The following is a 26,931-nucleotide window of genomic DNA, read 5'->3' on the forward strand; positions in this document are numbered from 1 at the left end:
AATGGGACGGGCGAAAAAAAACAAGATTGAAATTGGAGTTTTTCAAACATCTGTAGCTCAGGCATACATTCACCGAGAGACTTCATTTCAACTTTAAAATGTAGACCCAAGTCTGGTCTATTGGTGTGTTCATCCACATTTTGATTGGTCCTATAGTTTTTGATCAGTCACTGTTCAATGACAGTGATCGTTTGGCGGGAAATTTTGAGATTATAATGGGTGTGTATTGCGCGGAATGTTCGTGCTAGAGTGCGTGCTAGAGTGGCACAGAGTCTAAAAACGATCTGAAAATCTTCTCTTTTTCTCGTCGCTACGGCCACAAATTACACTCTACACGCATAATTTTGGGCTCATTTTGTAGACAAACTTGTCCTCTTTCGTGTGATGTCCTCGAAAAAGCCGAGAGACTTACTGAATTTAAATAGTGAGACGTTTTGTGCAGCCAGCGCCCTCCTGTTCTCCCATTAAGTCCCATGTTAAAATTCAGAGCTGTTTTGTGAGCAAAGCAGAAATGCCTCCTGTCTTTAGATCACCATAAAACGAAAAGTTGTTGTGTCAGGAATAAAACGAGGAGATGGACGGACTCAGGAAGTTCTCGGGAGTCCGATGATCTATAGTACACTCTGATACGAGGTACGGTTCTCTCACCAGAGGATTTAGTTCGGGAGGTTCGCCGAACCCAAATCTCACTGCATACAATACAAACTCCTGTTCTCTGAGTCGCAGAGTCTTTTTAAGTCGACCATTTTGTCATTTTTCTAAAGAATATCTGGACATAAAACACACGTACATCTGGCCCAGACTTGTCCGCATCTCACAGTGTAATCGGTTTTTTGATAGCAGCTACGGTTTTGACACAATCGCAAGTTGTTCGGAAGAAACCGACAGCGAAAAAGCCGCTTTTCAAGGGAAGAGTTTAACAGGTGCAACTGTCATTTACACACACACCGGTCAATAACCCACGCACACACATCTGCAGGACAACAAGCCTGAGAATGATTATCTTAACGAGCTCAGTCAAAACAAGGGCATTGTTTGAAAACAATCTCCATCCAACAAACAGTTAAACTCAGCTTCACCAAGCGCTTTGCCAAAAAGGTTGAGACAGTAGTCACACAAACACACACACAAGCAGGGCTAACCAACAGCTAAAAAGTGATTAAAAACAAGCACGTCAAAACTGAACAGGAACAGGTAAAAAGTGGGAGAGGTGCAGAGGTAATTATCAGCAGGTGGGGCAGAAGTTACACACGCACACAAACAAACACACACACACACACACATTCAGACACACATATACCAGACACATCTCCATGTAGGAGCTGGTTGGGCTGCTTGTGTAGTTCAAGCAGACACACACACACAAACAGACGAAGACACACACATACGCAGTCACACACAACGACAGATACATAAACACACACACACAGACAAATGCATAATGAAAACCCCATCCCCCCGCCCCCTTGTTAACGCCGTTAGCTCTGTTAGCTCTGTTAGCACAGTTAGCTCTGTTAGCGCTAGCGCCGTTAGCTATATTCGCACCTTTAGCTGTTAGCTCAGTTAGTGTTAGCTCTGTTAGCTCCGTTAGCATTAGCTCCGTTCATGTTTATTGATTCAGTTCATTAATTCATGTTAACAGAGACATGAAGCAGAGGAGAGAAGCAGACACAGACAGCTGAGGTGATCAACAGAGACAGACAAGGAGAAAGCCACAGAAACACAGCTGAGAGCAATTCATTAATCAGGGACTGACTACCTCTGATATCTGCCGTTTTCTCACATTGCAGCCTTTTTCAATTGTCCGCTGCTTCGCCATAGTTTCTCCTAGAGACTTCATTCAAACTTTAAAACGTAGATAATTTTGTCGGCTCAAAATGACCCTCGGCACATTTTGATATCTCTTACGGTTTTCGAGCTATGACCATCGAAGGCCGACGTAAGACGCAAACAACTGCGATAAATTTCCCATAAGAAATGAATGGGGAAATTTCCTCAAATTTCAGCCTTTTTCAATTGTCCGCTGCTCGGCCATACTTTGTCCTAGAGACTTCATTCAAACTTTAAAACATAGATAATTTTGTCGGCTCGAACGCACCCCGTGTCCCTTTCAAAATTTCCCAGGGGGAATTTTCTAGTTATTATTTTTCATCATCCTCCAAATTTTCGTCCCTAAACTCACCCCGCAGCTTTGAGAAAACCCTTGCAAATTATATATCAAAACGTGCGGTTTGATCGGGATCGGTGTGCTATTACTTTTCTCAAATTTATCGCAGTTTTTCGCGTCGTAAGACGCGAAAAACTGCGATAAATTTCCCATAAGAAATGAATGGGACGGGCGAAAAAAACAAGATTGAAATTGGAGTTTTTCAAGCATCTGTAGCTCAGGCATACATTCACCGAGAGACTTCATTTCAACTTTAAAATGTAGACCCAAGTCTGGTCTATTGGTGTGTTCATCCACATTTTGATTGGTCCTATAGTTTTTGATCAGTCACTGTTCAATGACAGTGATCGTTTGGCGGGAAATTTTGAGATTATAATGGGTGTGTATTGCGCGGAATGTTCGTGCTAGAGTGCGTGCTAGAGTGGCACAGAGTCTAAAAACGATCTGAAAATCTTCTCTTTTTCTCGTCGCTACGGCCACAAATTACACTCTACACGCATAATTTTGGGCTCATTTTGTAGACAAACTTGTCCTCTTTCGTGTGATGTCCTCGAAAAAGCCGAGAGACTTACTGAATTTAAATAGTGAGACGTTTTGTGCAGCCAGCGCCCTCCTGTTCTCCCATTAAGTCCCATGTTAAAATTCAGAGCTGTTTTGTGAGCAAAGCAGAAATGCCTCCTGTCTTTAGATCGCCATAAAACGAAAAGTTGTTGTGTCAGGAATAAAACGAGGAGATGGCCGGACTCAGGAAGTTCTCGGGAGTCCGATGATCTATAGTACACTCTGATACGAGGTACGGTTCTCTCACCAGAGGATTTAGTTCAGGAGGTTCGCCGAACCCAAATCTCACTGCATACAATACAAACTCCTGTTCTCTGAGTCGCAGAGTCTTTTTAAGTCGACCATTTTGTCATTTTTCTAAAGAATATCTGGACATAAAACACACGTACATCTGGCCCAGACTTGTCCGCATCTCACAGTGTAGTCGGTTTTTTGATAGCAGCTACGGTTTTGACACAATCGCAAGTTGTTCGGAAGAAACCGACAGCGAAAAAGCCGCTTTTCAAGGGAGGAGTTTAACAGGTGCAACTGTCATTTACACACACACCGGTCAATAACCCACGCACACACATCTGCAGGACAACCAGCCTGAGAATGATTATCTTAACGAGCTCAGTCAAAACAAGGGCATTGTTTGAAAACAATCTCTGTCCAACAAGCAGTTAAACTCAGCTTCAGAAAGCTCTTTGCCAAAGAGGTTGAGACAGTAGTCACACAAATGCACACACAAAAAGGGCTAACCAACAGCTAAAAAGTGATTAAAAACAGCACGTCAAAACTGAACAGGAACAGGTAAACAGTGGGAGAGGTGCAGAGGTAATTATCAGCAGGTGGGGCAGAAGTTACACAGGCACACACGCACACACACACATTCAGACACATATATACTATACACATCTCCATGTTGGAGCTGGTTGGGCTGCTTGTGTAGTTCAAGCAGACACACACACACAAACAGACGAAGACACACACATACGCAGTCACACACAATGACAGATACATAAACACACACACACAGACAAATGCATAATGAAAACCCCATCCCCCCGCCCCCTTGTTAACGCCGTTAGCTCTGTTAGCTCTGTTAGCACAGTTAGCTCTGTTAGCGTTAGCGCCGTTAGCTCTATTCGCACCGTTAGCTGTTAGCTCCGTTAGTGTTAGCTCTGTTAGCATTAACTCCATTCATGCTTATTGATTCAGTTCATTAATTCATGTTAACAGAGACATGAAGCAGAGGAGAGAAGCAGACACAGACAGCTGAGGTGATCAACAGAGACAGACAAGGAGAAAGCCACAGAAACAGACGAAGACACACACATACGCAGTCACACACAACGACAGATACATAAACACACACACACAGACAAATGCATAATGAAAACCCCATCCCCCCGCCCCCTTGTTAACGCCGCTAGCTCTATTAGCTCTGTTAGCACAGTTAGCTCTGGTTGCGTTCGCGCCGTTAGCTCTATTCGCACCGTTAGCTGTTCGCTCCATTAGTGTTAGCTCTGTTAGCTCCGTTAGCATTAGCTCCATTCATGTTTATTGATTCAGTTCATTAATTCATGTTAACAGAGACATGAAGCAGAGGAGAGAAGCAGACACAGACAGCTGAGGTGATCAACAGAGACAGACAAGGAGAAAGCCACAGAAACACAGCTGAGAGCAATTCATTAATCAGGGACTGACTGCCTCTGATATCTGCCGTTTTCTCACATTGCAGCCTTTTTCAATTGTCCGCTGCTTCGCCATAGTTTCTCCTAGAGACTTCATTCAAACTTTAAAACGTAGATAATTTTGTCGGCTCAAAATGACCTCGGCACATTTTGATATCTCTTACGGTTTTCGAGCTATGACCATCGAAGGCCGACGTAAGACGCGAACAACTGCGATAAATTTCCCATAAGAAATGAATGGGGAAATTTCCTCAAATTTCAGCCTTTTTCAATTGTCCGCTGCTCGGCCATACTTTGTCCTAGAGACTTCATTCAAACTTTAAAACGTAGATAATTTTGTCGGCTCGAACGCACCCCGTGTCCCTTTCAAAATTTCCCAGGGGGAATTTTCTAGTTATTATTATTATTTTTCATCTTCCTCCAAGTTTTCGTCCTCAAACTCGCCCCGCAGCTTTGAGAAAACCCTCGCAAATTATATATCAAAACGTGCGTATTGTTCGGGATCGGTGTGCTATTACTTTTCTCAAATTTATCGCAGTTTTTCGCGTCGTAAGACGCGAAAAACTGCGATAAATTTCCCATAAGAAATGAATGGGACGGGCGAAAAAAACAAGATTGAAATTGGAGTTTTTCAAACATCTGTAGCTCAGGAATACATTCACCGAGAGACTTCATTTCAACTTTAAAATGTAGACCCAAGTCTGGTCTATTGGTGTGTTCATCCACATTTTGATTGGTCCTATAGTTTTTGATCAGTCACTGTTCAATGACAGTGATCGTTTGGCGGGAAATTTTGAGATTATAATGGGTGTGTATTGCGCGGAATGTTCGTGCTAGAGTGCGTGCTAGAGTGGCACAGAGTCTAAAAACGATCTGAAAATCTTCTCTTTTTCTCGTCGCTACGGCCACAAATTACACTCTACACGCATAATTTTGGGCTCATTTTGTAGACAAACTTGTCCTCTTTCGTGTGATGTCCTCGAAAAAGCCGAGAGACTTACTGAATTTAAATAGTGAGACGTTTTGTGCAGCCAGCGCCCTCCTGTTCTCCCATTAAGTCCCATGTTAAAATTCAGAGCTGTTTTGTGAGCAAAGCAGAAATGCCTCCTGTCTTTAGATCGCCATAAACGAAAAGTTGTTGTGTCAGGAATAAAACGAGGAGATGGCCGGACTCAGGAAGTTCTCGGGAGTCCGATGATCTATAGTACACTCTGATACGAGGTACGGTTCTCTCACCAGAGGATTTAGTTCAGGAGGTTCGCCGAACCCAAATCTCACTGCATACAATACAAACTCCTGTTCTCTGAGTCGCAGAGTCTTTTTAAGTCGACCATTTTGTCATTTTTCTAAAGAATATCTGGACATAAAACACACGTACATCTGGCCCAGACTTGTCCGCATCTCACAGTGTAATCGGTTTTTTGATAGCAGCTACGGTTTTGACACAATCGCAAGTTGTTCGGAAGAAACCGACAGCGAAAAAGCCGCTTTTCAAGGGAGGAGTTTAACAGGTGCAACTGTCATTTACACACACACCGGTCAATAACCCACGCACACACATCTGCAGGACAACCAGCCTGAGAATGATTATCTTAACGAGCTCAGTCAAAACAAGGGCATTGTTTGAAAACAATCTCTGTCCAACAAGCAGTTAAACTCAGCTTCAGAAAGCTCTTTGCCAAAGAGGTTGAGACAGTAGTCACACAAATGCACACACAAAAAGGGCTAACCAACAGCTAAAAAGTGATTAAAAACAGCACGTCAAAACTGAACAGGAACAGGTAAACAGTGGGAGAGGTGCAGAGGTAATTATCAGCAGGTGGGGCAGAAGTTACACAGGCACACACGCACACACACACATTCAGACACATATATACTATACACATCTCCATGTTGGAGCTGGTTGGGCTGCTTGTGTAGTTCAAGCAGACACACACACACAAACAGACGAAGACACACACATACGCAGTCACACACAATGACAGATACATAAACACACACACACAGACAAATGCATAATGAAAACCCCATCCCCCCGCCCCCTTGTTAACGCCGTTAGCTCTGTTAGCTCTGTTAGCACAGTTAGCTCTGTTAGCGTTAGCGCCGTTAGCTCTATTCGCACCGTTTGCTGTTAGCTCCGTTAGTGTTAGCTCTGTTAGCATTAACTCCATTCATGCTTATTGATTCAGTTCATTAATTCATGTTAACAGAGACATGAAGCAGAGGAGAGAAGCAGACACAGACAGCTGAGGTGATCAACAGAGACAGACAAGGAGAAAGCCACAGAAACAGACGAAGACACACACATACGCAGTCACACACAACGACAGATACATAAACACACACACACAGACAAATGCATAATGAAAACCCCATCCCCCCGCCCCCTTGTTAACGCCGCTAGCTCTATTAGCTCTGTTAGCACAGTTAGCTCTGGTTGCGTTCGCGCCGTTAGCTCTATTCGCACCGTTAGCTGTTCGCTCCATTAGTGTTAGCTCTGTTAGCTCCGTTAGCATTAGCTCCATTCATGTTTATTGATTCAGTTCATTAATTCATGTTAACAGAGACATGAAGCAGAGGAGAGAAGCAGACACAGACAGCTGAGGTGATCAACAGAGACAGACAAGGAGAAAGCCACAGAAACACAGCTGAGAGCAATTCATTAATCAGGGACTGACTGCCTCTGATATCTGCCGTTTTCTCACATTGCAGCCTTTTTCAATTGTCCGCTGCTTCGCCATAGTTTCTCCTAGAGACTTCATTCAAACTTTAAAACGTAGATAATTTTGTCGGCTCAAAATGACCTCGGCACATTTTGATATCTCTTACGGTTTTCGAGCTATGACCATCGAAGGCCGACGTAAGACGCGAACAACTGCGATAAATTTCCCATAAGAAATGAATGGGGAAATTTCCTCAAATTTCAGCCTTTTTCAATTGTCCGCTGCTCGGCCATACTTTGTCCTAGAGACTTCATTCAAACTTTAAAACGTAGATAATTTTGTCGGCTCGAACACACCCCGTGTCCCTTTCAAAATTTCCCAGGGGGAATTTTCTAGTTATTATTTTTCATCATCCTCCAAATTTTTGTCCCTAAACTCGCCCCGCAGCTTTGAGAAAACCCTTGCAAATTATATATCAAAACGTGCGGTTTGTTCGGGATCGGTGTGCTATTACTTTTCTCAAATTTATCGCAGTTTTTCGCGTCGTAAGACGCGAAAAACTGCGATAAATTTCCCATAAGAAATGAATGGGGACGTCCTCAAATTTCAGCCTTTTTCAATTGTCCGCTGCTCTGCCATACTTTCTCCTAGAGACGTCATTCAAACTTTAAAACGTAGATAATTTTGTCGGCTCCAAATGACCCTTGGCACATTTTGATAAATCTTACGGTTTTCGAGCTATGACCATCGAAGGCCGACGTAAGACGCGAACAACTGCGATAAATTTCCCATAAGAAATGAATGGGGAAATTTCCTCAAATTTCAGCCTTTTTCAATTGTCCGCAGCTCGGCCATACTTTGTCCTAGAGACTTCATTCAAAGTTTAAAACGTAGATAAATTTGTCAGCTCAAAATTAATACCGGCACATTTTTTGATATCTCTTACGGTTTTCGAGGTACGACCATCTGAAGACCATCAAGTTTCTCACAAAAATGCTCAGAATTTCTCCCCCTAGAGTGGATAAATTCAAAAGTTAGAGTGAGACAGCCGGTGAGAAATCGCCTGAAATGTGTTTCTAAAATTGCCGTAAAATCCAAACGGTGAATAGGAGACACATAATTTTGGGATCTTTTGTAGACAAACTTGTCCTCTTTCGTGTGATGTCCTCGAAAAAGCCGAGAGACTTACTGAATTTAAATAGTGAGACGTTTTGTGCAGCCAGCGCCCTCCTGTTCTCCCATTAAGTCCCATGTTAAAATTCAGAGCTGTTTTGTGAGCAAAGCAGAAATGCCTCCTGTCTTTAGATCGCCATAAAACGAAAAGTTGTTGTGTCAGGAATAAAACGAGATGATGGTCGGACTCAGGAAGTTCTCGGGAGTCCGATGATCTATAGTACACTCTGATACGAGGTACGGTTCTCTCACCAGAGGATTTAGTTCAGGAGGTTCGCCGAACCCAAATCTCACTGCATACAATACAAACTCCTGTTCTCTGAGTGGCAGAGTCTTTTTAAGTCGACCATTTTGTCATTTTTCTAAAGAATATCTGGACATAAAACACACGTACATCTGGCCCAGACTTGTCCGCATCTCACAGTGTAATCGGTTTTTTGATAGCAGCTACGGTTTTGACACAATCGCAAGTTGTTCGGAAGAAACCGACAGCGAAAAAGCCGCTTTTCAAGGGAAGAGTTTAACAGGTGCAACTGTCATTTACACACACACCGGTCAATAACCCACGCACACACATCTGCAGGACAACCAGCCTGAGAATGATTATCTTAACGAGCTCAGTCAAAACAAGGGCATTGTTTGAAAACAATCTCTGTCCAACAAGCAGTTAAACTCAGCTTCAGAAAGCTCTTTGCCAAAGAGGTTGAGACAGTAGTCACACAAATGCAGAAGTTACACAGGCACACACACACACACACACACACACACACACATTCAGACACATATATACTATACACATCTCCATGTTGGAGCTGGTTTGGCTGCTTGTGTAGTTCAAGCAGACACACACACACAAACAGACGAAGACACACACATACGCAGTCACACACAACGACAGATACATAAACACACACACACAGACAAATGCATAATGAAAACCCCATCCCCCCGCCCCTTGTTAACGCCGTTAGCTCTGTTAGCTCTGTTAGCACAGTTAGCTCTGTTAGCGTTAGCGCCGTTAGCTCTATTCGCGCCGTTAGTGTTAGCTCCGTTAGTGTTAGCTCCGTTAGTGTTAGCTCTGTTAGCTCTGTTAGCATTAACTCCATTCATGCTTATTGATTCAGTTCATTAATTCATGTTAACAGAGACATGAAGCAGAGGACAGAAGCAGACACAGACAGCTGAGGTGATCAACAGAGACAGACAAGGAGAAAGCCACAGAAACAGACGAAGACACACACATACGCAGTCACACACAACGACAGATACATAAACACACACACACAGACAAATGCATAATGAAAACCCCATCCCCCCGCCCCCTTGTTAACGCCGCTAGCTCTATTAGCTCTGTTAGCACAGTTAGCTCTGGTTGCGTTAGCGCCGATAGCTCTATTCGCACTGTTAGCTGTTCACTCCATTAGTGTTAGCTCTGTTAGCTCCGTTAGCATTAGCTCCATTCATGTTTATTGATTCAGTTCATTAATTCATGTTAACAGAGACATGAAGCAGAGGAGAGAAGCAGACACAGACAGCTGAGGTGATCAACAGAGACAGACAAGGAGAAAGCCACAGAAACACAGCTGAGAGCAATTCATTAATCAGGGACTGACTACCTCTGATATCTGCCGTTTTCTCACATTGCAGCCTTTTTCAATTGTCCGCTGCTTCGCCATAGTTTCTCCTAGAGACTTCATTCAAACTTTAAAACGTAGATAATTTTGTCGGCTCGAACGCACCCCGTGTCCCTTTCAAAATTTCCCAGGGGGAATTTTCTAGTTATTAGGGACACGGGGCGTAGCCCCGAGTCACTTATTACTATCCCGCGCGTTTCTTCTTCTTCTTCTTCTTATTATTTTTCATCTTCCTCCAAGTTTTCGTCCTCAAACTCGCCCCGCAGCTTTGAGAAAACCCTCGCAAATTATATATCAAAACGTGCGTATTGTTCGGGATCGGTGTGCTATTACTTTTCTCAAATTTATCGCAGTTTTTCGCGTCGTAAGACGCGAAAAACTGCGATAAATTTCCCATAAGAAATGAATGGGACGGGCGAAAAAAACAAGATTGAAATTGGAGTTTTTCAAACATCTGTAGCTCAGGCATACATTCACCGAGAGACTTCATTTCAACTTTAAAATGTAGACCCAAGTCTGGTCTATTGGTGTGTTCATCCACATTTTGATTGGTCCTATAGTTTTTGATCAGTCACTGTTCAATGACAGTGATCGTTTGGCGGGAAATTTTGAGATTATAATGGGTGTGTATTGCGCGGAATGTTCGTGCTAGAGTGCGTGCTAGAGTGGCACAGAGTCTAAAAACGATCTGAAAATCTTCTCTTTTTCTCGTCGCTACGGCCACAAATTACACTCTACACGCATAATTTTGGGCTCATTTTGTAGACAAACTTGTCCTCTTTCGTGTGATGTCCTCGAAAAAGCCGAGAGACTTACTGAATTTAAATAGTGAGACGTTTTGTGCAGCCAGCGCCCTCCTGTTCTCCCATTAAGTCCCATGTTAAAATTCAGAGCTGTTTTGTGAGCAAAGCAGAAATGCCTCCTGTCTTTAGATCGCCATAAAACGAAAAGTTGTTGTGTCAGGAATAAAACGAGGAGATGGCCGGACTCAGGAAGTTCTCGGGAGTCCGATGATCTATAGTACACTCTGATACGAGGTACGGTTCTCTCACCAGAGGATTTAGTTCAGGAGGTTCGCCGAACCCAAATCTCACTGCATACAATACAAACTCCTGTTCTCTGAGTCGCAGAGTCTTTTTAAGTCGACCATTTTGTCATTTTTCTAAAGAATATCTGGACATAAAACACACGTACATCTGGCCCAGACTTGTCCGCATCTCACAGTGTAATCGGTTTTTTGATAGCAGCTACGGTTTTGACACAATCGCAAGTTGTTCGGAAGAAACCGACAGCGAAAAAGCCGCTTTTCAAGGGAGGAGTTTAACAGGTGCAACTGTCATTTACACACACACCGGTCAATAACCCACGCACACACATCTGCAGGACAACAAGCCTGAGAATGATTATCTTAACGAGCTCAGTCAAAACAAGGGCATTGTTTGAAAACAATCTCCATCCAACAAACAGTTAAACTCAGCTTCACCAAGCGCTTTGCCAAAAAGGTTGAGACAGTAGTCACACAAACACACACACAAGCAGGGCTAACCAACAGCTAAAAAGTGATTAAAAACAAGCACGTCAAAACTGAACAGGAACAGGTAAAAAGTGGGAGAGGTAGAGAGGTAATTATCAGCAGGTGGGGCAGAAGTTACACACGCACACAAACAAACACACACACACACACACATTCAGACACACATATACCAGACACATCTCCATGTAGGAGCTGGTTGGGCTGCTTGTGTAGTTCAAGCAGACACACACACACAAACAGACGAAGACACACACATACGCAGTCACACACAACGACAGATACATAAACACACACACACAGACAAATGCATAATGAAAACCCCATCCCCCCGCCCCCTTGTTAACGCCGTTAGCTCTGTTAGCTCTGTTAGCACAGTTAGCTCTGTTAGCGCTAGCGCCGTTAGCTATATTCGCACCTTTAGCTGTTAGCTCAGTTAGTGTTAGCTCTGTTAGCTCCGTTAGCATTAGCTCCATTCATGTTTATTGATTCAGTTCATTAATTCATGTTAACAGAGACATGAAGCAGAGGAGAGAAGCAGACACAGACAGCTGAGGTGATCAACAGAGACAGACAAGGAGAAAGCCACAGAAACACAGCTGAGAGCAATTCATTAATCAGGGACTGACTACCTCTGATATCTGCCGTTTTCTCAATTTGCAGCCTTTTTCAATTGTCCGCTGCTTCGCCATAGTTTCTCCTAGAGACTTCATTCAAACTTTAAAACGTAGATAATTTTGTCGGCTCAAAATGACCCTCGGCACATTTTGATATCTCTTACGGTTTTCGAGCTATGACCATCGAAGGCCGACGTAAGACGCAAACAACTGCGATAAATTTCCCATAAGAAATGAATGGGGAAATTTCCTCAAATTTCAGCCTTTTTCAATTGTCCGCTGCTCGGCCATACTTTGTCCTAGAGACTTCATTCAAACTTTAAAACGTAGATAATTTTGTCGGCTCGAACACACCCCGTGTCCCTTTCAAAATTTCCCAGAGGGAATTTTCTAGTTATTATTTTTCATCTTCCTCCAAGTTTTCGTCCTCAAACTCGCCCCGCAGCTTTGAGAAAACCCTCGCAAATTATATATCAAAACGTGCGTATTGTTCGGGATCGGTGTGCTATTACTTTTCTCAAATTTATCGCAGTTTTTCGCGTCGTAAGACGCGAAAAACTGCGATAAATTTCCCATAAGAAATGAATGGGACGGGCGAAAAAAACAAGATTGAAATTGGAGTTTTTCAAACATCTGTAGCTCAGGCATACATTCACCGAGAGACTTCATTTCAACTTTAAAATGTAGACCCAAGTCTGGTCTATTGGTGTGTTCATCCACATTTTGATTGGTCCTATAGTTTTTGATCAGTCACTGTTCAATGACAGTGATCGTTTGGCGGGAAATTTTGAGATTATAATGGGTGTGTATTGCGCGGAATGTTCGTGCTAGAGTGCGTGCTAGAGTGGCACAGAGTCTAAAAACGATCTGAAAATCTTCTCTTTTTCTCGTCGCTACGGCCACAAATTACACTCTACACGCATAATTTTGGGATCAGTTTGTAGACAAACTTGTCCTCTTTCGTGTGATGTCCTCGAAAAAGCCGAGAGACTTACTGAATTTAAATAGTGAGACGTTTTGTGCAGCCAGCGCCCTCCTGTTCTCCCATTAAGTCCCATGTTAAAATTCAGAGCTGTTTTGTGAGCAAAGCAGAAATGCCTCCTGTCTTTAGATCGCCATAAAACGAAAAGTTGTTGTGTCAGGAATAAAACGAGATGATGGTCGGACTCAGGAAGTTCTCGGGAGTCCGATGATCTATAGTACACTCTGATACGAGGTACGGTTCTCTCACCAGAGGATTTAGTTCAGGAGGTTCGCCGAACCCAAATCTCACTGCATACAATACAAACTCCTGTTCTCTGAGTGGCAGAGTCTTTTTAAGTCGACCATTTTGTCATTTTTCTAAAGAATATCTGGACATAAAACACACGTACATCTGGCCCAGACTTGTCCGCATCTCACAGTGTAATCGGTTTTTTGATAGCAGCTACGGTTTTGACACAATCGCAAGTTGTTCGGAAGAAACCGACAGCGAAAAAGCCGCTTTTCAAGGGAGGAGTTTAACAGGTGCAACTGTCATTTACACACACACCGGTCAATAACCCACGCACACACATCTGCAGGACAACAAGCCTGAGAATGATTATCTTAACGAGCTCAGTCAAAACAAGGGCATTGTTTGAAAACAATCTCCATCCAACAAACAGTTAAACTCAGCTTCAGAAAGCAGTTTCGCAAAAAGGTTGAGACAGTAGTCACACAAACACACACACAAGCAGGGCTAACCAACAGCTAAAAAGTGATTAAAAACAAGCACGTCAAAACTGAACAGGAACAGGTAAAAAGTGGGAGAGGTAGAGAGGTAATTATCAGCAGGTGGGGCAGAAGTTACACACGCACACAAACAAACACACACACACACACACATTCAGACACACATATACCAGACACATCTCCATGTAGGAGCTGGTTGGGCTGCTTGTGTAGTTCAAGCAGACACACACACACAAACAGACGAAGACACACACATACGCAGTCACACACAACGACAGATACATAAACACACACACACAGACAAATGCATAATGAAAACCCCATCCCCCCGCCCCCTTGTTAACGCCGTTAGCTCTGTTAGCTCTGTTAGCACAGTTAGCTCTGTTAGCGCTAGCGCCGTTAGCTATATTCGCACCGTTAGCTGTTAGCTCAGTTAGTGTTAGCTCTGTTAGCTCTGTTAGCATTTGCTCCATTCATGTTTATTGATTCAGTTCATTAATTCATGTTAACAGAGACATGAAGCAGAGGAGAGATGCAGACACAGACAGCTGAGGTGATCAACAGAGACAGACAAGGAGAAAGCCACAGAAACACAGCTGAGAGCAATTCATTAATCAGGGACTGACTGCCTCTGATATCTGCCGTTTTCTCACATTGCAGCCTTTTTCAATTGTCCGCTGCTTCGCCATAGTTTCTCCTAGAGACTTCATTCAAACTTTAAAACGTAGATAATTTTGTCGGCTCCAAATGACCCTCGGCACATTTTGATATCTCTTACGGTTTTCGAGCTATGACCATCGAAGGCCGACGTAAGACGCAAACAACTGCGATAAATTTCCCATAAGAAATGAATGGGGAAATTTCCTCAAATTTCAGCCTTTTTCAATTGTCCGCTGCTCGGCCATACTTTGTCCTAGAGACTTCATTCAAACTTTAAAACGTAGATAATTTTGTCGGCTCGAACACACCCCGTGTCCCTTTCAAAATTTCCCAGAGGGAATTTTCTAGTTAGGGACACGGGGCAACGTCCCGAGTCACTGGCTCCTACAGCTATGAAATAGCTGCAGGAGCCAGTGACTCGGGGCGTAGCCCCGAGTCACTTATTACTATCCCGCGCGTTTCTTCTTCTTCTTCTTATTATTATTTTTCATCTTCCTCCAAGTTTTCGTCCTCAAACTCGCCCCGCAGCTTTGAGAAAACCCTCGCAAATTATATATCAAAACGTGCGTATTGTTCGGGATCGGTGTGCTATTACTTTTCTCAAATTTATCGCAGTTTTTCGCGTCGTAAGACGCGAAAAACTGCGATAAATTTCCCATAAGAAATGAATGGGACGGGCGAAAAAAACAAGATTGAAATTGGAGTTTTTCAAACATCTGTAGCTCAGGCATACATTCACCGAGAGACTTCATTTCAACTTTAAAATGTAGACCCAAGTCTGGTCTATTGGTGTGTTCATCCACATTTTGATTGGTCCTATAGTTTTTGATCAGTCACTGTTCAATGACAGTGATCGTTTGGCGGGAAATTTTGAGATTATAATGGGTGTGTATTGCGCGGAATGTTCGTGCTAGAGTGCGTGCTAGAGTGGCACAGAGTCTAAAAACGATCTGAAAATCTTCTCTTTTTCTCGTCGCTACGGCCACAAATTACACTCTACACGCATAATTTTGGGCTCATTTTGTAGACAAACTTGTCCTCTTTCGTGTGATGTCCTCGAAAAAGCTGAGAGACTTACTGAATTTAAATAGTGAGACGTTTTGTGCAGCCAGCGCCCTCCTGTTCTCCCATTAAGTCCCATGTTAAAATTCAGAGCTGTTTTGTGAGCAAAGCAGAAATGCCTCCTGTCTTTACATCGCCATAAAACGAAAAGTTGTTGTGTCAGGAATAAAACGAGGAGATGGCCGGACTCAGGAAGTTCTCGGGAGTCCGATGATCTATAGTACACTCTGATACGAGGTACGGTTCTCTCACCAGAGGATTTAGTTCAGGAGGTTCGCCGAACCCAAATCTCACTGCATACAATACAAACTCCTGTTCTCTGAGTCGCAGAGTCTTTTTAAGTCGACCATTTTGTCATTTTTCTAAAGAATATCTGGACATAAAACACACGTACATCTGGCCCAGACTTGTCCGCATCTCACAGTGTAATCGGTTTTTTGATAGCAGCTACGGTTTTGACACAATCGCAAGTTGTTCGGAAGAAACCGACAGCGAAAAAGCCGCTTTTCAAGGGAGGAGTTTAACAGGTGCAACTGTCATTTACACACACACCGGTCAATAACCCACGCACACACATCTGCAGGACAACAAGCCTGAGAATGATTATCTTAACGAGCTCAGTCAAAACAAGGGCATTGTTTGAAAACAATCTCCATCCAACAAACAGTTAAACTCAGCTTCACCAAGCGCTTTGCCAAAAAGGTTGAGACAGTAGTCACACAAACACACACACAAGCAGGGCTAACCAACAGCTAAAAAGTGATTAAAAACAGCACGTCAAAACTGAACAGGAACAGGTAAAAAGTGGGAGAGGTAGAGAGGTAATTATCAGCAGGTGGGGCAGAAGTTACACAGGCACACACGCACACACACACACACACACACATTCAGACACATATATACTATACACATCTCCATGTAGGAGCTGGTTGGGCTGCTTGTGTAGTTCAAGCAGACACACACACACAAACAGACGAAGACACACATACGCAGTCACACACAATGACAGATACATAAACACACATACACAGACAAATGCATAATGAAAACCCCATCCCCCCGCCCCCTTGTTAACACCGTTAGCTCTATTAGCTCTGTTAGCACAGTTAGCTCTGTTAGCGTTAGCGCCGTTAGCTCTATTCGCGCCGTTAGCTGTTAGCTCCGTTAGTGTTAGCTCCGTTAGTGTTAGCTCTGTTAGCTCTGTTAGCATTAACTCCATTCATGCTTATTGATTCAGTTCATTAATTCATGTTAACAGAGACATGAAGCAGAGGAGAGAAGCAGACACAGACAGCTGAGGTGATCAACAGAGACAGACAAGGAGAAAGCCACAGAAACAGACGAAGACACACACATACGCAGTCACACACAACGACAGATGCATAAACACACACACACAGACAAATGCATAATGAAAACCCCATCCCCCCGCCCCCTTGTTAACGCCGCTAGCTCTATTAGCTCTGTTAGCACAGTTAGCTCTGGTTGCGTTAGCGCCGTTAGCTCTATTCGCACCGCTAGCTGTTCGCTCCATTCGTGTTAGCTCTGTTAGCTCCGTTAGCATTAGCTCCATTCATGTTTATTGATTCAGTTCATTAATTCATGTTAACAGAGACATGAAGCAGAGGAGAGAAGCAGACACAGACAGCTGAGGTGATCAACAGAGACAGACAAGGAGAAAGCCACAGAAACACAGCTGAGAGCAATTCATTAATCAGGGACTGACTACCTCTGATATCTGCCGTTTTCTCACATTGCAGCCTTTTTCAATTGTCCGCTGCTTCGCCATAGTTTCTCCTAGAGACTTCATTCAAACTTTAAAACGTAGATAATTTTGTCGGCTCCAAATGACCCTCGGCACATTTTGATATCTCTTACGGTTTTCGAGCTATGACCATCGAAGGCCGACGTAAGACGCGAACAACTGCGATAAATTTCCCATAAGAAATGAATGGGGAAATTTCCTCAAATTTCAGCCTTTTTCAATTGTCCGCTGCTCGGCCATACTTTGTCCTAGAGACTTCATTCAAACTTTAAAACGTAGATAATTTTGTCGGCTCGAACGCACCCCGTGTCCCTTTCAAAATTTCCCAGGGGGAATTTTCTAGTTATTATTTTTCATCATCCTCCAAATTTTCGTCCCTAAACTCGCCCCGCAGCTTTGAGAAAACCCTCGCAAATTATATATCAAAACGTGCGTATTGTTCGGGATCGGTGTGCTATTACTTTTCTCAAATTTATCGCAGTTTTTCGCGTCGTAAGACGCGAAAAACTGCGATAAATTTCCCATAAGAAATGAATGGGACCGGCGAAAAAAACAAGATTGAAATTGGAGTTTTTCAAACATCTGTAGCTCAGGCATACATTCACCGAGAGACTTCATTTCAACTTTAAAATGTAGACCCAAGTCTGGTCTATTGGTGTGTTCATCCACATTTTGATTGGTCCTATAGTTTTTGATCAGTCACTGTTCAATGACAGTGATCGTTTGGCGGGAAATTTTGAGATTATAATGGGTGTGTATTGCGCGGAATGTTCGCGCTAGAGTGCGTGCTAGAGTGGCACAGAGTCTAAAAACGATCTGAAAATCTTCTCTTTTTCTCGTCGCTACGGCCACAAATTACACTCTACACGCATAATTTTGGGATCAGTTTGTAGACAAACTTGTCCTCTTTCGTGTGATGTCCTCGAAAAAGCCGAGAGACTTACTGAATTTAAATAGTGAGACGTTTTGTGCAGCCAGCGCCCTCCTGTTCTCCCATTAAGTCCCATGTTAAAATTCAGAGCTGTTTTGTGAGCAAAGCAGAAATGCCTCCTGTCTTTAGATCGCCATAAAACGAAAAGTTGTTGTGTCAGGAATAAAACGAGGAGATGGTCGGACTCAGGAAGTTCTCGGGAGTCCGATGATCTATAGTACACTCTGATACGAGGTACGGTTCTCTCACCAGAGGATTTAGTTAAGGAGGTTCGCCGAACCCAAATCTCACTGCATACAATACAAACTCCTGTTCTCTGAGTCGCAGAGTCTTTTTAAGTCGACCATTTTGTCATTTTTCTAAAGAATATCTGGACATAAAACACACGTACATCTGGCCCAGACTTGTCCGCATCTCACAGTGTAATCGGTTTTTTGATAGCAGCTACGGTTTTGACACAATCGCAAGTTGTTCGGAAGAAACCGACAGCGAAAAAGCCGCTTTTCAAGGGAAGAGTTTAACAGGTGCAACTGTCATTTACACACACACCGGTCAATAACCCACGCACACACATCTGCAGGACAACAAGCCTGAGAATGATTATCTTAACGAGCTCAGTCAAAACAAGGGCATTGTTTGAAAACAATCTCTGTCCAACAAGCAGTTAAACTCAGCTTCAGAAAGCTCTTTGCCAAAGAGGTTGAGACAGGAGTCACACAAATGCACACACCAAAAGGGCAAACCAAAAGCTAAAAAGTGATTAAAAACAGCACGTCAAAACTGAACAGGAACAGGTAAACAGTGGGAGAGGTGCAGAGGTAATTATCAGCAGGTGGGGCAGAAGTTACACACGCACACAAACACACACACACACACACACACACACACACACATTCAGACACACATATACCAGACACATCTCCATGTAGGAGCTGGTTGGGCTGCTTGTGTAGTTCAAGCAGACACACACACACAAACAGACGAAGACACACACATACGCAGTCACACACAATGACAGATACATAAACACACACACACAGACAAATGCATAATGAAAACCCCATCCCCCCGCCCCCTTGTTATCGCTGTTAGCTCTGTTAGCTCTGTTAGCACAGTTAGCTCTGTTAGCGTTAGCGCCGTTAGCTCTATTCGCACCGTTAGCTGTTCGCTCCGTTAGTGTTAGCTCTGTTAGCTCCGTTAGCATTAGCTCCATTCATGTTTATTGATTCAGTTCATTAATTCATGTTAACAGAGACATGAAGCAGAGGAGAGAAGCAGACACAGACAGCTGAGGTGATCAACAGAGACAGACAAGGAGAAAGCCACAGAAACACAGCTGAGAGCAATTCATTAATCAGGGACTGACTACCTCTGATATCTGCAGTTTTCTCACATTGCAGCCTTTTTCAATTGTCCGCTGCTTCGCCATAGTTTCTCCTAGAGACTTCATTCAAACTTTAAAACGTAGATAATTTTGTCGGCTCAAAATGACCCTCGGCACATTTTGATATCTCTTACGGTTTTCGAGCTATGACCATCGAAGGCCGACGTAAGACGCAAACAACTGCGATAAATTTCCCATAAGAAATGAATGGGGAAATTTCCTCAAATTGCAGCCTTTTTCAATTGTCCGCTGCTTCGCCATAGTTTCTCCTAGAGACTTCATTCAAACTTTAAAACGTAGATAATTTTGTCGGCTCGAACGCACCCCGTGTCCCTTTCAAAATTTCCCAGGGGGAATTTTCTAGTTATTATTAAGATTTCTTTCCAAAATTTTTAAAAACGAGTGAAAACATCTAGTCTAGAACACCCAGAGTTATATTAAAAGTAGTGCGGCCATAATAAAAACAAGACATTTGACTGGATTCAAAGAAATTCTGACTTCCACAAAGCAGTTTTTTACTTGTCAGTGTCGATCAAACAGCTTCATAATTCTGGATATTCTAGTTTCAAGTGTTAAGTTACTCAGAACCAGTAATAATATCTCAGCAAGAAGTTCTAATATTTTATTAAGATAATTAAGGACAACAACTGAAACAAGTGAAATGCTCTAACATAAAAACTGCCTGGTCAAAAGATATTTCTGCTCAGACAACAAACGAGCATATATAACCTTGATTTAAGACATTTTATCTTACAAATATTTGGTATTTGCAGTGTGTTAATGCATGTTAGTACTTTTACTTTTGCTCATAATTGTCTTTATTTTCACTTAAAGAGATTCACTGATTTTGCATTTAAAAATCTGTTTTCGACAGGTCTGTAAATAAAACTTAAAAAAAAAAGCTTTTTAGCTGTCCAAAATCAGATAAACTGCTCTTACATTATGTCACTTGACTTGAGGGTGTGGAGTTAGAAATGATGCTTACCAGACATCTGTCCCCCGCTGTAGCTATCTCTCATGCCAGTGATCAAGTTGCATTGTGGGTAATGTTGGCCCAAGGATTTGAAACAGAAGAAGAATGTGTGGAATAAAAAAGATGATATCTCCAGTCCTGCTGCACAGATTTCGATCTTTATTAACTGTCCATCGCAAGTCCGATGTTACAGGAGAGTAATGTTAAATTGGTTGAGTGCTCTTTTGCGAAAACTAATTGTCACATTGTGGTTTTGATAAGTTTACTTAAAGATCTCATATAAAATACTCTGCCTTCCTCTGCCTCACTGAAAAATCTATGAATGTACAAATGTTTCATCTCAAAAGTTTAACAACAGAACACAAGATGTCTCTAATTCAAAGAGACTCAGTGTACGCGAACTGGAGGCTTCAAGTTTCCACATCTCTGGACCGTGATTGGCTCCAGTTGGTCCTGCTGGTGTGAACACGTGTTAAACTGAGATTTAAGGCGGCGCAGACAAATGTTGCCCCTCGAGGATCGAACTCTGCACGTACAGCATGTACGTGAGGCTTAAACATTAAAGTAACAATCAGAAAAACACATTTTTCAGTGGAGGGGGCCCTTAAGTAGAAGATGTGATTACCTCCTCCTCCTCTGCCATGTGCTGTGTGGGCACTGGCGCTGGAGGCAGGAAGTGGTGCCAGCTGTCTGTCACCTTGGCCTCGCGGTGGTTTTAAAGGCACCGAGCACGGTCTGCCACACACGCTGCGACGGGATTAAAGAGCGGCGCGGCGCTTATTGGATTTGACTGAGAAGTTTCATTGAGAGAGGGAAGTGAGACAATAAAGATGGCTGCAGAGCTGAGACACAAGCCACTGAATAGTTCAGTTCAGTGTCGGATCCTGGCGAGTGTGATGTAATGCTGTCGAATGAGGGTATCATGCCGCAGTTAAACACATCCTCTCATCATCCAGATCAATGCACCGCGCTCATGTTCCGTTACATCACCCTGTGTTACATCACATTGGGGTTAGTTTTGAAGCCCCCGCTGGGAAAAACATTCCCTCAGGAGCCGTGTGTGTTATTTTTGAGCTGTAATTATCACTGCCGCTTATGTAACCACAAGCCCCCGTCCCTGTGTGTGTTCCCACCTGTTGAATATTCATGTCCCCTTTTCGGGGCTCGTCCTCTCACGGCGCGATCAGATGTGGCTTCTTGTCGACATGAAGGGCGACGGAGGGGAGAAACACAGTATCGCTGTTGCCTGGATACCAGACAGCTTCATCAGTGGAACTTAGTGATTTGCATGACATTAGGAGAGGCTTCTCTCATCGGCCTCAGGATAACGCTCTTGTAATTTTAGATCACTTGCAGCTTTTCAGACCAGGCTACCATGCGACACCATAGTGTTATTAATTTGGAAAACTTTAGAAGAATTCAAGCTACTGAGGTTTTTTTTTTATCTCGCTGGCAACCATCTGTCGCCTCGCAGTCATAACAAAGTCATATTCTTTCCCTTTCACCTCTAAATTGTCTAAAGAACATAAACAGCATATCCTTTAACTTGTTTTCGTTGCAGGAGTCTCGGAGTTCACTGCTCGAAGGTTCGCTCACTAACACTGGACTCATGGGAACCAGAGTTATTGAAGGTACAGTTTGAATCAGCTGTGTCCTCAGGACTGAGGATGAGAATGAGGCAGTTTGTTCCCTTAAATGAATAGTTTTGATATTGCGATATGCAATTTGAAGGTGCAGCCAGGAGACAGTTAGCTTAGTTTAGCATACAGACTGGAAGCAGGGTGAAGTGTCTGTCCTGGCTCTGTAAAAAGATGAAATAAACCAGATATAACATGTAAGTTAGTGAGCTTTAGAAGTTCTAATGGGTATTTTTTTTTTTTTTACCAAAAGACAGAGCAAAGCTATCTGTTTCCCCCTGTTTTTGGTCTTTATGCTAAGCTAAGCTAACTGTCATCTGGCTTTACCTTTACATTTAACATACAGACGTGAGAGTGGCCTCAATCCTTTCATCTAACCCTCAGACAAAAAAAGCGAAGAAGCTTTTTTCCCATAAATGTTGAACTCATCCTTTAGAACCAGTCTTAGTGTGGAGATTATTCATGTTATTTCTCTCGTCTTTGCTTTGCAGTTAATGTGTGAGCTTGGAAACAGTGTCATCAACCACATCTATGAAGGCTCATACCAAGAACAAGGTCTAAAGAAACCATTGCCGTCCAGTTCAAGGTAGGAATAGAACTAAACTGCATACAAATACAAGTATGATTTCATGCATTATTTAAATCTGTTGCTGTAGAACAAGCCTTTCATGTGTTGTGCGGTCGCCTGCAGGCAGGAGAAGGAGGCTTGGATTAAGGCGAAGTACGTGGAGAAGAAGTTCCTGAAGAAGCTGTGCGCCACAGAGATTCTCATCAACGGAGAGAGGAAGTCGGAGCGGCGGTGGAGCGTGAAGAAGTGTCGGAGACACAACAGCGCCACCACGGTACCTAAAACACGGAGAAGATACCGGCAAGATCCTGGAAGCACCTCCCCTTCCACCCTCTCCGCAGGTACTGCAGTCGATGTCAGAATGGAGCTTTTTGAAGAATGTGGCTCCTGTGTTTGTTGTGTGCTTTGTTTGTGTAATATATTACCATACATTCAAGTCTCAGTCCTGAGCATATAGTAAAAAAAATTAAGTTGTATTATCAGTTGTATTGGTGTATATCAGACTGTGAGGGAGAGACTAGAAGCAGAGATTATGCAGGAGGTGAAAGGGCCGTTTTACCCTCTGGCTGTTTACCAGAACAGTCAGCTGTTGGAGCACACAGCTCATGGAGGCAATTAAGGTACTTAAAACTCTTAGCACCCGAATTAGTGGAGCCGAGGTGGAGCAGGTGAAGGGTTTTAGGTTCCTGGGAATCAGCATCACAGAGAACCTGTCACAGACATCTCCATCCTGGGAAAGAAAGGTCAGAAATGACTGTATTTCTTAAAGAAATTTAAGAAAGCAAAGTTCTCATGCCAAGTTCATGGTAATTTTTACAGACGAGTGATTGAAATCGTCCTGATGGAAACATTATGAATTGGCGTGGTTTGATTAAAACTGTACAGAACATGATCTCCTGAGCGTCAGTGATATCGGTGAGTTGAGGTGAGGTGCCTGTGCAGAGCCCAAATGATACTAAAAGACAAACCCGCCACAGCCTGTTCACCCTGCTGTCGTCTGGCAAGCGGTACAGAAGTATCCGCTGTCGCACCACCAGACAATGAGCAGCGTCTTTCCTCAGGCTGTTAGACTCCTCAGTTCAAAGATTCAAACATTTTCTTGTGTAGCATAAAAGCAATACAAACTCAAGGATACCATCATCTCCAATGGCCATCGTGCATAAATGTCCATAAATCCACTTAGAAATCAGAGAACAAAAGACACTGCTCATAATCCAGAACTTGCCTTAGAATTATCACATTTTTGAGTTTTATTCAGTATCAGATTAATCCAGTGATAGTTGTCTATACGTTCATGAGTGCATTACAAACACAACCTGCTGGTAGCTAATTCGGCGTACTTTTAATGCTTACTGTGAACAAATACAGGGTAAAAATGGGGCTCAAGTTGTAGCCCAGAGTGTAAATTACTGAATCTATAGAAACATTAGGATGAGTGGTGTTGTGTAGGGGTTGATGTGTGTAGTTGTCTCTAGTTTGAAAACCTGTGGTATACTGGATGCGTAGCACTGTGACTGAAATGTAATGTTAATACATGAGAGGCACAAACTGGGGCTAGGACTAAACACTGGTTAAACGAATGCCTTTTTGTTTGTCTCACAGCAGCTGCTAAGTTCAGACGAGACTCCCTGTTTTGTCCTGATGAGCTGGACTCTCTCTTCTCCTACTTTGACACAGGATCTGGGCCTCGAAGTAAGCGACTCACTATTTTGAATATTTGTTCCAAAAAAACTGGCAATTTACTCACTTTTCGGGGTCACACATGACACTCAAGACTTTAACTGTAAAAGGTTCCTACCCAGACTGTGGATCAGATGCTTGAGGCTCTGTTTTGTTTGCTCTCGCATAATTTTGTGTCTGTGAAACAATCCCGATGAGCCAGAAAGAGACAGCGGTAACTAATGTGTCCATGTTCTGGCGTCTCCCGGTCCGGCAGGCCTAAGCAGTGACAGCGGGTTGGGAGGCAGCACAGATGGCAGCACAGACATCCTGGTGTTTGGCTCTGTGGTGGACAGCGTCACAGAGGGTGAGTCCAGTGGAGGAACGGGTAACAGATAGTACCTTGGATATTAATTTAAAGAATATGCTGCGACATAAATGATATGAACTGATATTTATTTGCTTCCTTCCTCAAATGCAAGTACAGACCAGTTGCAGCTTTTATGCATCCTATGTTCCTGCTACATGAGTCCTCTTTACGCTGTCCTCAGAGTGTGAGGTGTCGGAGGACTCGAGTGGTGAAGCTGAGCTGGAGGCTGAGCCGGAGACGTCAGACCCGGAGGACATGAGGGACCTTCATCCCGGCGCGCTGCTCTACAAAGCCTCGAAAGCCCGAAACCTGCCTGTCATGGCTGAAGCGCTAGCCCACGGGGCGGATGTCAATTTGGTCAACGACGAGGACGAAGGAAAGACGCCCCTCATACAGGCAGTGATTGGGGTGAGTCAGACGACGGAGCGAATCATATCAGCATCTCAGGTGATGTTTCAGTAATAAAACAAAAAGACTTAAAGGTCTTCTCGGGTCCTAAAGACATGAAGGTCAGTTTTTAGCACCTCTCAGCATCGGAAACAGCTGTTTAATGTCTTCGGTGGGTCTGGGGGAGCTTTTTGTGCAAGTTTGTAAAAATAACCCTGATGATGCCATAGTGATGTCATCAAGGTCATCTCATTTTGGGCTTGGAGACTTAAACTTTTTAAGGGTAAGCCTGTGTTACGAACGCTGCAGCATGTGTGTTTACCCATCAGAGAAGATGTCATGTAAAATACTGTTGAGTTGCATTATGGGAAATGTAGGATCCAGAGTTTTTTATTTATTATGTTTTTTTTATTTTATTTAATCTGTCTCATGCAAGTGCAAGTCCAATAGTAAATGGCCGGAGTACTTCTTCAAATCAAATACCTCATGCACATTTTGTGGTCAGTGTGATAGACAGATGTTTTGACTTCTGCACTGATCATCTTACACAGGTGCAGTAAAGCAAAGCATTTTTACCTTTATGTCTCATAAATAGCAAAGTACACCATCTGATTGGCTTTCAAACACGGGGCAGTCAGTCAGGAATGACAAATCTGTACATTTACAGTTTCCTGGGCTATTGGGCCATTTGTGGGTTTAGGTCCCTCATCTGCAGGGCAGGGAGGAGAAATTCATTCATTACAGATGCTCAATAATAGCTTTAAAAGTGTGAGGCCATAAAACCACTAAGCCACAAAATATAAAAACAGCAGCTGGCAGTTTTGATTAATGATGCTCAGTCAGCGTCAGTGAGCGACGCATGCAGAAAACTGTTGTTTTGCATCTGCTGCAAAACATTGACAAAATATTACAGGCCAGGAAATGTAAGAAAAGCTGTGTGGCATGTGGTTGTTTTAGTTGTAGGTTAAATAGCTTCACATAATCCGCTGTACTGTAATGTAGTGTACATGAAGGAAACCTGAAATTAAAATGAACTAAATGAATAAAGTCAGAATTGAATAACAGCATATGGTCAGGAGCCATACGTCTGATGGTGATGAGACCTGCACCTCAATAAAAACAGAGAAATGGAAAAAGACTCAAAACAGAGACTCTGAACGACTGCGTGTTGACGATGAGCTGACACAAACCAGAAGTCGAGTAAAGTTGAATTAGACAAAAATATCATAAAATTATTGACTGTGCAAAGCTCAGCTCCCTCCAAAACACACCCAAATGACCAGAAACATCTCCGGTGACAAAGAATCAGCAGCTGTGAATGTGTGAATAAAATCCATTTGAAAGTTTGATTTATTTATTTTGTCGCTCAGCGCCAAACAAACTGGTGTCGTTACTTTATTTTAGGGTTCGTTGATCGCCTGCGAGTTCCTGCTGCAGAACGCCGCCGACGTCAACCAAAGAGACGCGAGAGGGAGGGGCCCCCTGCATCACGCCACATATCTGGGACACACGGGGTGAGTCATGAGGCGCAAACAAGCTGTTTACTCCACGACGCATTTGTGTCCCTCGGAGCCTCTGTTTCAGTAAAACATGCTCTGTTTCAGTGTGTCCAACACAAGGAGCGTCATGCAAAAACCAAACTTTATTTGTAGAGCGCGTTTCTCTACAAGGTGCTTGTACGAGTTAAACAAAATGAAGTAGAATACAGATAGAACGAAGTTAAAAAAACACTGAAACAGCAGCAGTAAGTAGTGATACCAAAACAATGAGAGAAAACACCTAAACTGTTTGTGTAAGTGA

At 43.1% G+C, this 26,931-nt stretch overlaps 1 protein-coding gene across 4 annotated transcripts in view; it reads left to right on the top strand.

Moving 5' to 3' along the window:
• The window catches only part of acap3a (ArfGAP with coiled-coil, ankyrin repeat and PH domains 3a), a 95,957-nt gene that overhangs the window by 62,357 nt on the left and 6,669 nt on the right, over positions 1-26,931 (top strand). For 3 of the 4 annotated variants that reach the window (XM_041945461.1, XM_041945463.1, XM_041945464.1), the window contains exons 16-22: positions 22,072-22,141; positions 22,639-22,733; positions 22,839-23,056; positions 24,318-24,407; positions 24,652-24,741; positions 24,926-25,152; positions 26,536-26,645. In XM_041945461.1, the coding sequence (XP_041801395.1) occupies positions 22,072-22,141; positions 22,639-22,733; positions 22,839-23,056; positions 24,318-24,407; positions 24,652-24,741; positions 24,926-25,152; positions 26,536-26,645 (900 nt within the window). The remainder of the gene's footprint in view (positions 1-22,071; positions 22,142-22,638; positions 22,734-22,838; positions 23,057-24,317; positions 24,408-24,651; positions 24,742-24,925; positions 25,153-26,535; positions 26,646-26,931) is intronic. The other variant, XM_041945462.1, reaches the window with a different exon arrangement.

The sequence above is a fragment of the Chelmon rostratus genome, chromosome 10 (assembly GCF_017976325.1).
Source record: "Chelmon rostratus isolate fCheRos1 chromosome 10, fCheRos1.pri, whole genome shotgun sequence".
In the NCBI taxonomy this organism is placed as follows: Eukaryota; Metazoa; Chordata; class Actinopteri; order Chaetodontiformes; family Chaetodontidae; genus Chelmon; species Chelmon rostratus.